This window comes from Hypanus sabinus, chromosome 9, assembly GCF_030144855.1.
Source record: "Hypanus sabinus isolate sHypSab1 chromosome 9, sHypSab1.hap1, whole genome shotgun sequence".
NCBI lineage: Eukaryota > Metazoa > Chordata > Chondrichthyes > Myliobatiformes > Dasyatidae > Hypanus > Hypanus sabinus.
The window spans coordinates 140,484,131-140,499,613 of record NC_082714.1 but is presented as its reverse complement, the minus strand read 5'-3'; the positions used below and the strand labels follow the sequence as shown (position 1 = coordinate 140,499,613).

Sequence of the window (15,483 nt, the reverse complement as noted above, 5' to 3'; positions counted from 1 at the left end):
ATTTATAAAAATTACAATGAGTATGGGTAGCAAAGCATATCACTTGACATCCAGGCAGAATTCACTCCATCTACAACCACCCACTGCCTTCCATGGGCAAGCCATTTCTGCATCCACACAGTCAAGTTCCCCTTGATCCCATGCTTGCTGACTTTCTGAATGAGCCTCCCATGGAGAAACTTACAGAAGACCTTACTAAAATCAATATACACCACATCCAGTATTCTACCTTCATCAACATGCTTTGACACATCATCAAAGAATTCAATCAGGCTCATGTCCTGTCCTTCACAAAGTCATTTCAGTGGCCTTCAGATCACCCATCCTAATTATAAAAGACTAACCAATTCTTGTCTTGATATTCTCTTGCTTCATAATTGCTTCATCTGCAAATAATTTGATGCTCTCAATTTCTTCTCATTTCAGATGGTAAATAGGTATATTGGTTTATTATTGTCACATGCACTGAGATGCAGTGAAAAACTTGGTATGGATGTCGTCCACACAGATAATTTCATTACAACTGTCTTAAGGAAAGTCAAAGGAACAAAATGCAAAACAAGGTGTTACAGTTACAGAGAAAGTAACATCTGCAATGAGGTGCAAGTCGATTACGAGGGAATCTGTGGGGACAAGAGTCCATTTTATTGTACTATTGTTCAATGGTGTGGAATGAGCTGCCAGCACAAGTAGTGCATGCAAGCTCGATTTCAATGCTTAAGAGAAGTTTGGATAGAAACAGGGATAATAGGGATATGGAGGGCTATGGTCCTGGTGCACGTCAATGCAAGTAGGCAGTTTAAGTGATTTGGCATGGATAAGATGGGCTGAAGGGCCTATGACTCTATGACAGATCCATCTCATTTTGTTCTCATGATTTTCCTCTTAATATTCTTAATCTTCAGAATATTTTTTAAATTTGTTGTTCTGCACCAGCAGTGCAAAGCAGGACATAAAAAAAACTATATAAGTTACTAAAGTAAGAGTGCAAAACTCAAGGTAGTGTTCATATGCCTCCTCCCCAATGGTAGTAACATGAAGTTGGCACGTTCTGGATGCTGAGGGTCTTTAATCATGGACGATTCCTCTTGAATATCCTCGATAGTGAGGAGGGTTGTAATTTTCTCAATCTCAATCACCTAAACCCAATTCATGCTTCATTTTTTCTTGACCAGACCCTGAACAGCTCTCTTCAGCCAAGTTTCCCTAAACTTGCCAGGTTTACCTCTCACCCTAACAGGATATTGTCTGGTTCAATTGCAACCGACCTATCTATTCTAAATATGAGAATGTATGATAATCAGGGAAAAAGTTAATGGTTACTTGGTAAATTTGAATTAATAAAAGAGTTGAGGTATGTCGGTTATTGAAGGTATCAGATATAAGGTAATGCACAAAATATTTATTGGATGAGTTAAAAATACAAACTTGGGAGCTCATATGGAACTGTATGTTATGTTAAACTACAGCTGATCTACTGTCACCCCTCTATAGGAAGGAGAGCAGGATTTTAAGATCCAGTTTTTTCCTAGTCTGATCATTGAAAAAGGTAGAATAAGAGGAGATTTGATAGAATTAGGAGAAGAATAGATAGAGTAAATTCAATCAAACTTTTTCACTGAGTTTCAAGTCTCATTAGAGGTCATGGGTTAAGGGTGAAAGATGAAATGTTTCAGGGAAATTTAAGGGGAACCTTTTTCACTCAGAAGGTGATGAGAGTGGAACAAACCACCAGTGGAAGTGGTGAATGTGGGTTTGATTTCAACATTTAAGAAAAAATGGGATAAGTACATGGATGAGAGATGTATTGGGGATTATGGTCTGGGTGCAGGTCAGTAGGACTAGGCAGATTGGACATGGACTAGAATGGCTGAAGGGTCTATTTCTGTGCTGTAGTGTTCTTTGACACTAATAGTCTTATAACAGCACAGTAGAAGATGTCTTTGAACCTAGTGGTTCATATTTTTGGGGTTTATTCCCCCTTCCACCCAATGGGAGAGGGAAGAAGAGAAAATGGGTCTTCTGTTTTGCTCTCTAACTTAAACTTACACATATATACACGTTTGTAGCTGTGAAGTTTAAAACCTGTAATTTTTCTTAGTTTAAGGAGAGGAATACTCATTTTTTTTTACTTCACTTTTTAATTAAATGTTTTATTATCAATTTTATACTGTTCTAATTAACATCTTTATACTTGCTATGAAATATATACATGACATTGTTTACTAATGTTGCACTTTATCACTTTCTCAGAGCCACAAAAGGCCTGCGGCATTTATTGTCACACAGCACCCTTTACCGAATACTGTGACAGACTTCTGGAGATTAGTGTTTGATTACCATTGCTCAGCAATAGTCATGTTAAATGAGCTTGATACTGCACAGGTATGGAAGATCAACTCGATTTTTCATAAGTATGCATTCTGGTCCTGGTGTCTTCTGGTTTATTTTCCTCTTTAAAACAAGGGACTTTTGATAAGATACTATTCAGAACAGAGGAGAAAGATAGGGTAATGGAGACTGATACTCTCATCCATATTCACCTAATAATTATCACATTGACTCTTAATGGTAAATAATGATCTTCATTTCTGTGATGTGGGTAGACTCCAAATTTGCCTCTAATTCTTTTTTTAGAGCTGCGCAGACCAACCGTTGCTCTGAACAGGAAATTTCTTACACAGCCTGAAAACTGAGCAGCACTTTAATAAAACATTACATAAAGCAAACCCCAGCTGCGCAGTGGCACGGGCTCTATGCACAGAAGCATTTCAGTTACTGCATGGCTGCACACCTGTGCAGCTTTGAGGGAGCAGTGGTAAACTCCTGACATAGAACTGAACCTATATTACCTTGGAAATTGTACATGGAATTATAGATGAATTTAATGAAAACAACGGCACACAGGGAAGTAAGAGTGTTGGAAGGTTTTACTTAAACTGTATCTAATTTCCACATAAATTTTCTTTTAGAAATGTTAACCATATTAAATAGCAAATAAATTATTGGCTAATTTGGTTTAGAGCACTACTCTCCCGATTAGTCCAGGGAACTTCACCTTTAATCTGATATAACTAATTGCACCAAACAGCTTTCGTCCAGAGTTCTTCACAAGATCTGTTTAGACCAAGAAGCTGTTCAGAGATTTGCCGATTTAAAAAGTGTTTATTTTTAAACCCAGAAGTAATTCTGTATCCTGACAGTGACTTTAATGAAACTCCATGTAAAGCCTTTGAGTCTCACTTTCTGTGTCAGTCTGCATAACTGATTGTGTCTTTTAACCAGCTCTGTATTCAGTACTGGCCAGAGAAAAGTCTGTGTTGCTATGGTCCTATTCAAGTAGAATTCATCTCAGCAGACTTTGAAGAGGATATCATTGTCCGGGTCTTTCGAATCTACAATATGGCACGAGTAAGGCTCAAATCTCCGGAGTTACAATGTCTATTCATTCTGACCATTTATATAAATCTCATCAGAGACCAAAATATAGCAATTTTTTTAACACTGTAAGAGCATTGTGTTGCAAAATAAATCTTCTGGGAACTGCTACTGTTCAATTTTTAATGATGTTCTCATCATTATAATGGTAGTAAATATGTGCATTGCTCTTCACTGTTCCAAGAGAACATTCTCAAAAGATTTTATACCCAGTTTGTGGTGCTGCTGAAAACTGATTAATTATTTTGAAGAGTAAATGTTTGCATAGCTCTATTGTGAAATATTATAGTGAGAGGGCTCAGATCAGGGTCATAATAATGTGACTATTTCCCAATTCTTTCTTTCTTAAAGAACAGAGCAAAGTTTTCATTTATGCTCTAGGTAAATATAAAAATGCAGCAGCATATTTCTAACAGAAGAAAGACTTGGTTTTGTTTGACTTTTGCACGTCCAAAATTGGTCTACAGACAGTAAAGTTTGGTCGCTGTTGAAATGTGGAATTTGCAGGAGTTAATTTACTCTAAACAAGTTTCCTGAAATGAACGTGTGAATGACACCAGATCCTAAATTTTTGGTGATATTAATGAAAGATAGGTATTATTTCAGTCTCTTGCTCCTCTTTGAAGGAAGGAACCATCTAAGAGAGAGGGCAGTGACTCAGGTGAATATATTCTCTCAAAGATAAGCCTTCTCAAAACGTAGCACTTCTATACTAAATGGAATGTCTTTTTTGATTGTTGTGCAAGATTCTTAAAAAGAATGAAGAGTTATAGGCTGTGTAGGAGGGAAGGGTTAGATTGATCATGGAGAAGGTTATCTTGGTTGGCACAACATCATGGGCCAAAGGGCCCATCCAATATTATACTGTTATATGTTCTCAGGAGTGAACTTGAACCAACATCTGGGGTAGCAAATGCTATCTGCTGAATTATGTTTGAAAGAATCACCTCAAAGAAATTGTGAGGCCCAGAACAAAGTGGGATCTTGACCCACATTAGAAAAACTGACCAATTTTTTTTTTTAATGTGAATTTTACTTGGTTAGTTCTAAATAATCAGCATTTTGCTTCAGATTAAATGACCGTCTAATCTACCAGTGGTCCATCTGTCAGAGAGATATCTTCATTATTAATGTGATACCACATTGCCATTCCATGAGAGCAAAGGTCCACACTCATTTCAGTTGAAACATTTTATGTTTCTTCATGAACTTTACTGTGTATATTTTCTTTCCCCTCTCCTGCAATTGATGCACAACATGACCACAATGTTTTTGTTTCCCATCCATGGCTAAATATATTATGATGTGGCCAAATGTCATTGTGATTTTGGTTTCTGGCTGAGCTATATAAAAATTTTCAATGTATGTGATTTCCTTCTGTAAACTATTTTAAAACAATTGTCTTAGATAAAGTCATGCATTGCATTTTTCCCACTCTGCAACTGTCTTCCAGCCTCAGGATGGATATCGCATTGTACAGCAGTTCCAGTTTATTGGATGGCCTTCATATCGAGATATCCCATTATCAAAGCGTTCTTTTTTGAAACTGATCAAGCGTTTGGAGAAATGGCAAGAAGAATATGATGGAGGTGATGGTCGTACTGTGGTGCACTGTTTGTGAGTATCCATAACATTAAATTAGTATTACTATTACTTGATTAACTGATACTTCTATCTATTGATTATCTGTTCAATATTTTCTGTCTTTTCTATCTTCACTTCAATGCTTGTGCATTAGTTTATCTCTGACTTGCCTCTTCAATCTTACATTTCCTTCTTCCTTCCTTCACCCCTTCCTCCCCTCCCACCAGCTTGGTGCTTTTTTTTCAATTTTCCTGCAATTGCTACCATTGGACACAATTGGTACACTTCATAAAATGCTAGTGGAACACAACAAGCTAGGCAGCATCTATAGGAAGAAGCACTGTCAACATTTCGGGCCGAGACCCTTCATGAGTCCAGCATCTGCAGATTTCTTTGTGTTACACTTGATGTTCACTACATTTTGTAACATGATGAAATGTTGTTCATTTTCTTTTTGCAAAGCAAAAGAATTTATACTCTTCAATGTCAGGGTTATCGGACTAAATGGTGTAGGACTTAGTGTAAATGAGATGAAAAAATTCTTTCCAGGCAATGGTAACTCCATTCTCTTCTGCACATTATGCATTCCCTGGATCTCTCTTCACCATAACATAGTTCTTACACAGAACGAAAAGTACAATTCATTGACTGAACTAGGTGCTCAGGCGTTTACACTAGTGGCACAATAGTTTAATTTGGACTTTCACAAGCCCAAAAAATGAGAAACCTTTGATTTCATATTTAAATATCATCCACAAATAGATGACCTTAATATATATTATAGTTTCCGAGAGTTCAAAATCTGCCAGTGAACTTCATCACCATGTCATTGCCCTGTGATAAGATGCACTCTTGTTATGATAAGATGGTCTCTGGACTCAGTCTACCTTGTTATGATCTTGAATCTTATTGTCTGCCTAAACTGCACTTTCTCTGTAGCTGTTACACTTATTCTACATTCTGTTATTGTTTTATCTTGTTCTACCTCAATACACTGTGTAATGAATTGATCTTAATGAACAATATGCAAGAGAACTTTTCAGTGTACATCGGTACCTATGACAATAATAAACCAATTCCTATATTGGCTGGTGCAAGGGGATGTGGTTTTAGGTGGATTGGAGAGTATTGGGGGATATCAAAGGTAAGTTCCTTACAAAAAAAGATCACTCCCTACTTGTACATAGTTCTTTCCTTTTGCTTGTTTTCTCTTTCCACTCTTTTCTATAAGTGTATACCTCAGATAAATACTTAGTGGAGATTTGTGATATATATGATTATATGATATATATGTACAATGTCTGAAATACATCTTATGGAAATGTTTGTTTGTTGATGAACTTCAATAAAAAAATTAGTTACAAAGACCGGCAGGTAGAGGCAGATAAATCAGGGACATTTAAAATAACTCTTAGATAGGCACATGTTTGATAGAAAAATAGAGGGATATGTAGGAGGGAATGGTTAGTTTGATTTTAGAGTAGATTAAAAGGTTGGCACAACATTGTGGGCTGAAGTACCGGTATTGTGCTGTAATGTTCTATGTAGTTCCAGTACAGATTGTTAAAGAAACTTAGAAGTTCCAGCTCTTCAGTAGCCACAGTGTGGTGCACAGATGAAACACATAGTGTGTTTCATTAAACAACTATAGGTTTTTAGTTCATAATTAACAGACCATTAACATCTACATTTTAAAAATGCCGATGCTTTTGTCTTTCAGTAATGGCGGTGGTCGCAGTGGTACACTTTGTGTAGTTCGCAGTATCTGTGAGATGATTCATCAACAAAATATAATAGATGTTTTTCACACAGTCAAAACGCTACGAAACAACAAATCCAACATGGTAGACACACTGGTAAGACTCAAAATCCTCTGTATCCTGTAATAACGCATCTGAGGTTCCCTCAGAGACTTTGTCTTGGACAGTAGGGGTAATACTATTTGGTAATAGTATTACCACCGAGCGGACTCAATGGGCCAAATAGCTTAATTCTGCCCCATATCTTATGGTATTATGGTAAAGAAAGTTTTACACTCTTTTTAGTGTTCCTTCTCTAATGGTCATGCAAGATCTTGTTAAACTGAATAACTTTTTTGCCAAAATAACACTAAGAACAGCAGTAATTTCTGACCTATTTGTTTTGATAAATGAGATGGAAGAAAGCAGCAGTTCTTAATATTTATTCTTAATATGAGTCAATCATTAATTACTCTGTTCCCTTTGGCCTTACTAAAGATGGTGATTACCCATCATCTGAAACCATTGCAGTTTGTATCTCTGTCAGGATTTTACATGACTGAGTAATGGGCCTGCACCAACCACTCTTGTCCTTGGTGGAGGACATGAGCCTTGAAGAAACTGTAGTAGAAGCACTGGTAGCTTGCTGCATTATGCCCCTTAGATTGTATACACAACATCCATGCTTCAGTAATGATGGAACAAGTAGAAACTGAAACTAATACATTGAATGCCAATAAAGGGGGCTGCTTTGCGCTGGGTGGTATGGGCTTCGTAAATTCTACCACAACTGCACCCTCCAATTTATCTGGTAGATATATGAATATCTATTGGTGGTTAGTTTCAAGATAGAGTAACACAGCCCAGTTATAGAGGCCACAGCACCTGCATTTCCTGCCATGACCAACAATGTTCTGTCTATTACTTTTAACAGCTGCCTGGACCAACCATTGCTCTGAGTAGGAATCTTTTTACACTTTTTTTTGTAATATGCGTACTATGAATATTTAGAATGAAAATTGAAATGTCACACATTTGTGACCTTATTAATTGGAGGGCATACTGAAATACAGTACAACAAAGAAAACCTTTCACGTTTTTAATAAACTTTTTCTAGCTGTGCCCAGTTCCAGCCGCGTGGCAACAAAAGCTATGTGCGCAGGAGCATTTCAGTCACTGCACGGCCACGCAATAGCACAACTTGGATCAGTCTCTGAATACTGCTGATTCAATAGGATATTGATGGTGGAGAACCAAGTAGTAATAGCATCATTTTATATCTTAAGAATTTTCTTTTGGACTTCCACAATACCTGATGGTGTTGTAGCATGAATGTCACTTGCCACTGAAATGCTCAGTCTTGGATATTGCTGAGGTATAGTTAAACAGTGACTGCTGAGCTCTTATTAGATGTGGTCAGATACAACTTCACTCTTTACAGTATAACAAACTGAGGTGAACAGCAAATAATTGCACATCTGAATTTATGATGAAAGGAATCAGTGGAGATAAATGGACTTGGGACATACTGCCCAAGTATTTTCTGGATGAAGGTCCTCATGTTGAGATCTTTGACTTTCAACAATCACTACCATTATCCTTGAATCTAGGTCTGATTCCTGCCACTGGGTTTCTTCTTTTGCTCCTAATTCAGTGTCATTTAATTCATTCCTCCTAAATTACAAGGTTTTGTATACACATTCATAGAACAACCAGTCATAATCAAAGTTACATCACTAATGGATAATATTCCTTTCTCCTTTCTAGGAGCAATACAAATTCTGCTATGACGTGGCACTGGAATATTTGAATTCATTTTGAACTTCAATCATGAGAAGAATTGCTGTGGTAATGCAGTGACATTTTTTGTCAAAGAAACAGTTTCTGACTTATGTAAAAGAAAAGTTTGCATCTAGAAGACCCTTGTACAGATTTTTGCTTTCATACATCTTGGTAAATCCAGGAAAGAAAGCAAGCAGAAATCCAGTGCCAATCGCAGCCAGTATCTACAAGAAATACCTGGACTAGCTGAAGGACTTATTGGACTAACCCGTATTTTATGGGAGTTCTGCTTTTGCTAGAAGTTAATTGATGTAATTGGTCGGGATAGAGATTTTGCCAGCCGTTCATTTTGTTGATTGTCCTTGTATATTACATTCCATGGTGTTAAAATTGTTTAAATGAAAGTATTAGTAAATGCTAACTATGATCTATTAGCTTAGTTTTATTTAGCATTTTCTAATAATTGGTATCAGAATTGCTAAGTGAAACCGAGCAATAATATTCCTGTTAGACGTTGTTCAGCCACCATGCAGAACTGTACAGTTTGGGCTCACCAATTATTTTGTGAGAATAAGGCTTTGAAATGTCAATCTAACCTTCAAGCAACTTTCAACTACTCTTCAGGCAGCTGACCTTTAAACAAAGTAAGCCTTCTTTTTTATTCCATATAGCTAATACAGTTGAAAGTATACCATTCACTGTAATCTTGTTCAGAGGAATTTATAAGTTTAGTAGTTCTTCTTGACGCAGTTTAAGGAGCTGAGTCCTTACAATAAATGAGAATGGGTGCATGTGAGTGCAGGTGATTTATGTACAAAATTAAAAGCTATATTGTATGAAAACAAAATTGGAAATTAAAAAGCAGGGACTATTAAAATGCATAACTCCTAAAGGGAGAATGGATTGACTTCTCTGATGTGATCCTTAATCAGGATTTTGAGTTCTATTTTAATCAAAAGTGTGCAGCAATTACTTTTAATTTTTGTTAATTGAACTCTATGCATTTCTAGCCATATTCAAAGTTTATTTCAATTGGAATGGATTCATCCAGGGCACTGTTTTCACTTCTCTGATAAATACATTACCATTAATTTGTCTGCTATTCTAACAGCATCATCAATCTGCCACGTAATAAACAGGTTAGATCTTCAGCATTTTAATGGCCTGGATGAAAATTTAACAGCAAGAGATTAATCAGTGCTTTAATAATAATGTAGAGAAGATTAAGCATCTGCGTGTTTCATGCATGTTCTCTTTAATTGATGCAGTCATTAGTAAGATGCACTGTGTTCAGAAGACTGCAGTACCTGAGAGCCTTGTAAAAGTGATTTACCGTATTTTGGGTGTGATTTAGTCAAATTCATGAAACGCATTAATACTGGCAGAAAGCAAAATTGTAGTATAAACTAAGTATATCTCTTGTCAGTTTTAACTGAGCTCTTGTCAAAGCATCATTCTTATACTAAACTTTATAAACTGTTAATCAACTTGCAATTCTTGTAGATAATATGAACTCCATAAATACACACAGTATTTATAAGAGAAATAAAAAAATGAGTTATACTACGTCCTTGAACTTTACGAGGACGTTAAGTTTCTACCTCCTATCAGATTGTTTGGTTGCCATTCTTCAATGACTGAAGAATATATATAAAACACTTCGTTTTGTCTGGTATTTTTCTTTCAATTTTATTTTATATTACATAAGTTACAAATCATATATACATTTCTGTTGAGCGTTAAAATATTTTGACTTCCTTTGGCTTTATCTAAAGAAAGTACATGATATTGCAGAAATCTTCAAATATCAGTTCCAAGTGTATGAAGTGTTTGTTGCTCCATCGGGCACAATAGGCCTCATCGCCATGCACAGCCTTGAAATGTTTGCTTTAAACTCCAAGTTCAGCCCTGTATTGCAATGTTAAACCTTTGCAAAGTTTGTGGCACGATTGATCTATGGTTACATTAAATCTGAGCATCTAGTTGGCTGGTTGAAGTTAGTAATTGCTTGTATGAGCCTTGACATTGAAGAATGAGCTGCAAATCATGTAATTTGATTGAAAACGATCAAAGCAATATTTCTGGATATAACTCATGAAAGACGCAAAAAATAAAAACGGGGCTTTACAGTAAAAAAAAACTATTCTGAGTAGCCGACAGTTAGACACAATTTACTACATACCAAACCATAAATCGATGACTGTTATAAACAATCTATCAGGCTTTTTGCTGTAACACTGAGATACAATTGAACTCAAGCATTGTATTTTTACTATGCTTTCTGCAGCACTATGCCCTCCATACCATTTCAGCAAAAACCATGTTAAATTACTCACCCCCGGTCTCCCCGATTTAAATGCTAACTGTGTATGATCAGAAAATTAAACCAATGTACAGCAAGGAAAATATTCAGATCAGTATGTTTCTTCTCCCATGCACACCAGTGTATGTGGATCCCTTTTAAGATCAGTTTTTCTGTGTTTGGTAGTTGAAAGCATGTTTGAATATCTTCATTGTGTAATATTCTGTAGTAGGTTACTTTTCCAGCTTTATAAATTGTGGTAAATTATGTTAAGTCAAATAATATATGAAGTATATTTTTGACAGTACATAAAGTAATGTGACCTTTTTACAATTACAATGCCATTTGATTAATTTATTCTTATATGTTGTAAGGAAATGTTTGTAAAATGGGCCGTGAGCCAAACTGTATTATAAAATAAATGGAATATGTGATGCAACTGTGATAACTTCCTGTGCCAGTTTGAACACAGTAGAGACCAAACTACACAGAATGAAATCTTGAAGGTGAGAAACAGTTGTTGCATTTCAACACAATGTTTCAAAAATTCAGACCTATTGATGGAAAAAGTCAAGTACTATGTAATTAGTGTTCAGCTTTTGGGATTTACACTACATCCTGCCTAGGGTAGTAAGGAATCTTGGATTTACATAATTAAGAAAAAAAATGGTTCTTGCAGAGAAACAGGTGGTAAGATGTATCTTGGGGACATGAACTATGATGAAGTCAATGGCCTTCCCCATCCACATTTGATTGTGATCTAATCGTTCTATGGCACATTCAGCTTCAATAAAGAGTTTATAAAGTAAACAACGTCATTTTTGATGGCATTTCATAAACAACATTTTAGTTTAATTTCAAATGCATGTACATCTGTCAAGAATGTTAAAATACATTGAAATTTCCTTTAATTTCTTTTTGCAGGTATCTTCAATAAATCTAGAGATTATATAAGGTTTATGGTCCTCAGCTTTGCAGCCTGCCGATGCTTGGAGAAGGTTTCCTTTCCAATGGGAAAGTTGAATAATAACCCCACTTAAACATAACCAAAATTTTAAACTACTTAGTTTAAAATCATCCCTTCCTCATCTACTGATCACCTACTTAGGTCAATTCAGATCTTGTAAACTGAAGATTAAAATAGCAGAGCCTGCATATAAACTGTAACAAAACAATTCTAGAAGAACTAAGCAGATTGATCAACAAGTGGAACAAAAAAGTTTTCAGTTAGCATTTTGAGTTGAGATGCCGATCAGGGTGGAGAGAAAAGAGTTGCACAAAAGGGAGTGGTATAGAGGCTGATAGGTGCTCCGTGAAACCAGCTGGACAGAAGATAGTGGGCAGATGGAACCAGGTGGTGGGGGAGTTGGGGCGGAGGTTAGTAGGTGATCAGTAGATGAGGAAGGGATGATGGGCAGTTGGAACCAGGTGGTGGGAAGGATGGAGGGGATAAACAAAGGGAGAAGAAAACTAGGTGGACAGGTGACTGTGGATAAGAAGAAAGTTCGAGGGGTGACATGAAATTTGAAAGTGCAATATTAGTACCACTGGATTGTAAACTAACCAAGCCGAATATGAAATGTGTTCTTCCAATTTGCACTTGGCCTCTCTTTAGTCTTGGAGAAGGACTGGTTAGCAGAGCTTAAGTGACACAAAATAGTTCAAGCTGACTGTTGTGGAAAGAGCACAAAGACGGTTGGGGCACTATGAGGTGAAAGGCTGTGGAGATATTCTGATGTGATGAAGTCTATTAGTCCAGAATCTGGTTCCCTGTTACTCATTACTGGGGTTATGGATGGGAGGGATTTATGACAGAAAGCTGGGGTCTGGCCTCAGTGCACCAGATGACAAAGGCATCCCTCCTTACCTGCAGCTTTCATGGCAGGGATGGGATTGGTATGAAATACACAGAGTGCTGCACATTCAGAGTTGGAGTAGGTGAGGAGACTGAAATCAGAATCTGAGTCAGGTTATTATCATTGACATATGTCGTGGTAATAACCTGCACCAGCAGCACAGTGCAGTGTATAAAAAGTTATTGTAAATTACGATAAGAAATGTATAAAACAAATAAATAGTGTAAAAAGAGAGAAAATTAGTGAGGTCAAGGGGACAAATGGCTCATTGGGCAATTAGAAATGAAAAGATCAAGACAGGGTAAAAAGCCAGTAGAGGGAGTTCTAGTGGAAGGAGAGTGGTGGTGACATGTGAACTGGTTTGTCGTTGACGGAAGGGTGCTAGGGATTCCTTTCCAAAGAAATAGGAATAGAGAGATGATAGTAGAGCTCAACATCATGTCAGGCCTGGGAGCTCGCTCAGGTGCAGGTATAGGAGTGCAAGGTGCTCAGGGTTGGAGATGAGACAGTCAGGTAAGGTGGGAGAAACATCGCAGTTATTGAAGCACGGGTGAGGGAGAGGAACAGAGGAGAGAGTGGGAAGAAAGGGCTCTTTCTGGAGCTGGCGATGTACACTGGTAACTTGCTGGCTGTGAACACAACTATTGACTATCTTATTTCTCACACTTTTTCTCGAAAGCAGTCACTGCAACCAATAGCCTGTAACTTTCCTTACGGAGCTGTGCTTTTGAACCGCTTGTACGGCCTTGTATTTTTTTTTGCGATGTGAACTGAAGTCTTGAAATTGCGGTACATTTGCGGCATCGTGTGGATGGGCAGAATCGACATGGTATAGCCCAAGAGCAGGGAGCGGGCCAATGTTTGGCTGCTGGGGTGGACTTGGAGGCAATTGAAGTGACAGAATCAAGAAAAGACAGAGTCAAGGCAACAGGGCCCAGGCCTGAGAGAGAGGAACAAGCCAATGTTTGACCAATTTAAACACTAAGCCAAATCGAGGTGGCGGGTTCCAGGCCCAAGAGCATATGGAAGTGGCAGAGCCCAGGTCCAAGAGCAAGAAATGACCCACTATCTGGCCAATCGAAGCACTGGGCCAGATTGAAAAGGTCAGGGTGTCAGGGCCAGAGGCAAGAGATAGGCCAGTTCAGTTCAATGCTACGTGAGGTTTACTCGTCTCTGCACTGAACTGAGGAGCTCCTCTCGGGCAACTAACAAACCCCTGGATTGGCTGTGACTGGCTTCATGGCTGTGGATTCATTTTCATGAACGCATTCTGAATGTTATTTTGCTTACTTTTATTGTTTGCATGATATGATTGTTTTTCTGCACTTGTGTGTTTGACAGTCTTTTTTAAATGGGCTTTAATGGGTTCAGTCTTTGTTTTGTGGCTGTCTATAAGGAGATGAATCTCAAGATTGTATACAGTACACATACTTTGATAATAAATGTACTTTGAGCTTTAAACTTTTTGAACAGGAGGATGGAGGGAAAGAGATTTAGACAGGAAAGAACAAATACCCATATCAAGTATCAGGGGCCTGGGCAGGGCAACAGAGAGTTGAGGCCACCACAGAGTGACATCATTCTCTCCCCATCTGGCACCACCTATCACTTCTTTCCCTTTGTCCCAACCCTGTTGCCCCCGGTTCCATCTGCCTATACACTGAGCAAGCTCCAAGAATGAATAGATGAGGCACTTTCAGTGAATTCCAATGAACAAGATTTGCTGAGTGCTGTTTCAATATTGATCTGCAGAAAATAGGATTTCAAGCAGAGGACAGTTGACAAAAGAAAAAAAGCAATTGCAGTCTGTGGTTAGAGGTCTGTTCACTATGATTTAATAAGGAACAGAAACAATTATTAATTTCACTTTCCTAATTAAATGGATGTAGCAAAAATCAAGGTTATTGGGAGATTATCTGCCCATTGTTATTAACTGAGCTATGCAGAACAGTTAAATCTGCAGCTTGTTTTCATGTATAGCACAAAAGAACAAAAGAATTCATTTTTATGGTGCTATAATTCTGATTTTTTTCCAACGCTGTTCATGCTTGCAACCAAAAGGCGCTCTCCATGCTTCCTATAAACTAAAGAAAGCTTGCCATAGAATTGATGATACCCTGTTCTCAATGTTCATACTGGAACCCATCCTATGCTTTTTTTATATTTCTCCCATATGCTTAGAAAATACATTGCCTGTAAATACAAGTTTTAAATTTACACTAAAGCAAAATAAGTCAGCCGATAAATATTCCTAACTTATGCTAAAAGCATATTAATATTTTCAAATATTTTTGGAACAATAGTGGCAAAACATCTTAGGCTCATAGCTAAAGCTGGAGTGCCTAAGACTTTTGCACAGCACTGAAAATTATACAATCTTTTTTTAACAAAAAAGTCCATTTCCTGAACAAAAAGAAATGCTCTCAGTGGCCAATTTATTAGGTACATTGGTACACCAGCTCATTATTGTAAATAGAATACTTTACACAAGTCTTAGACACCCTAGCTATATATATGTGCCTAAGACTTTTGACAGTACTGTAATTTAAATTATTGTCAGTCTTTTCAGTATTCTTGATTACCATATTTACATACCACATAGAAGGAGGCTATTCAACCCATTGTGTCAATGCCAGCTCAAGGGAAATCCTATTGTTTCTGTGACCCATTTTCCCACACTCCCGTCCAATTCCCTTGGATTCTACCACTCACCAAAAGGAGGGCAATTTAGAGTGGCTAGCTAACCTGCCTACCAACAGATCTTTAGGATACTGGAGGAAAC

General features: G+C 37.4%; 1 protein-coding gene across 7 annotated transcripts in view; it reads left to right on the top strand.

The window, feature by feature from the left end:
• ptprt (protein tyrosine phosphatase receptor type T) overlaps window positions 1-11,640 on the top strand; it is a 1,496,000-nt gene extending 1,484,360 nt beyond the window's left edge. For all 7 annotated transcript variants that reach the window (XM_059980706.1, XM_059980710.1, XM_059980709.1 and 4 more), the window contains 5 exons: window positions 2,254-2,385; window positions 3,286-3,411; window positions 4,892-5,055; window positions 6,743-6,878; window positions 8,529-11,640. In XM_059980706.1, the coding sequence (XP_059836689.1) occupies window positions 2,254-2,385; window positions 3,286-3,411; window positions 4,892-5,055; window positions 6,743-6,878; window positions 8,529-8,582 (612 nt within the window). In that variant the 3' untranslated portion in view covers window positions 8,583-11,640. The remainder of the gene's footprint in view (window positions 1-2,253; window positions 2,386-3,285; window positions 3,412-4,891; window positions 5,056-6,742; window positions 6,879-8,528) is intronic.
• Window positions 11,641-15,483: the final 3,843 nt, after the last annotated feature.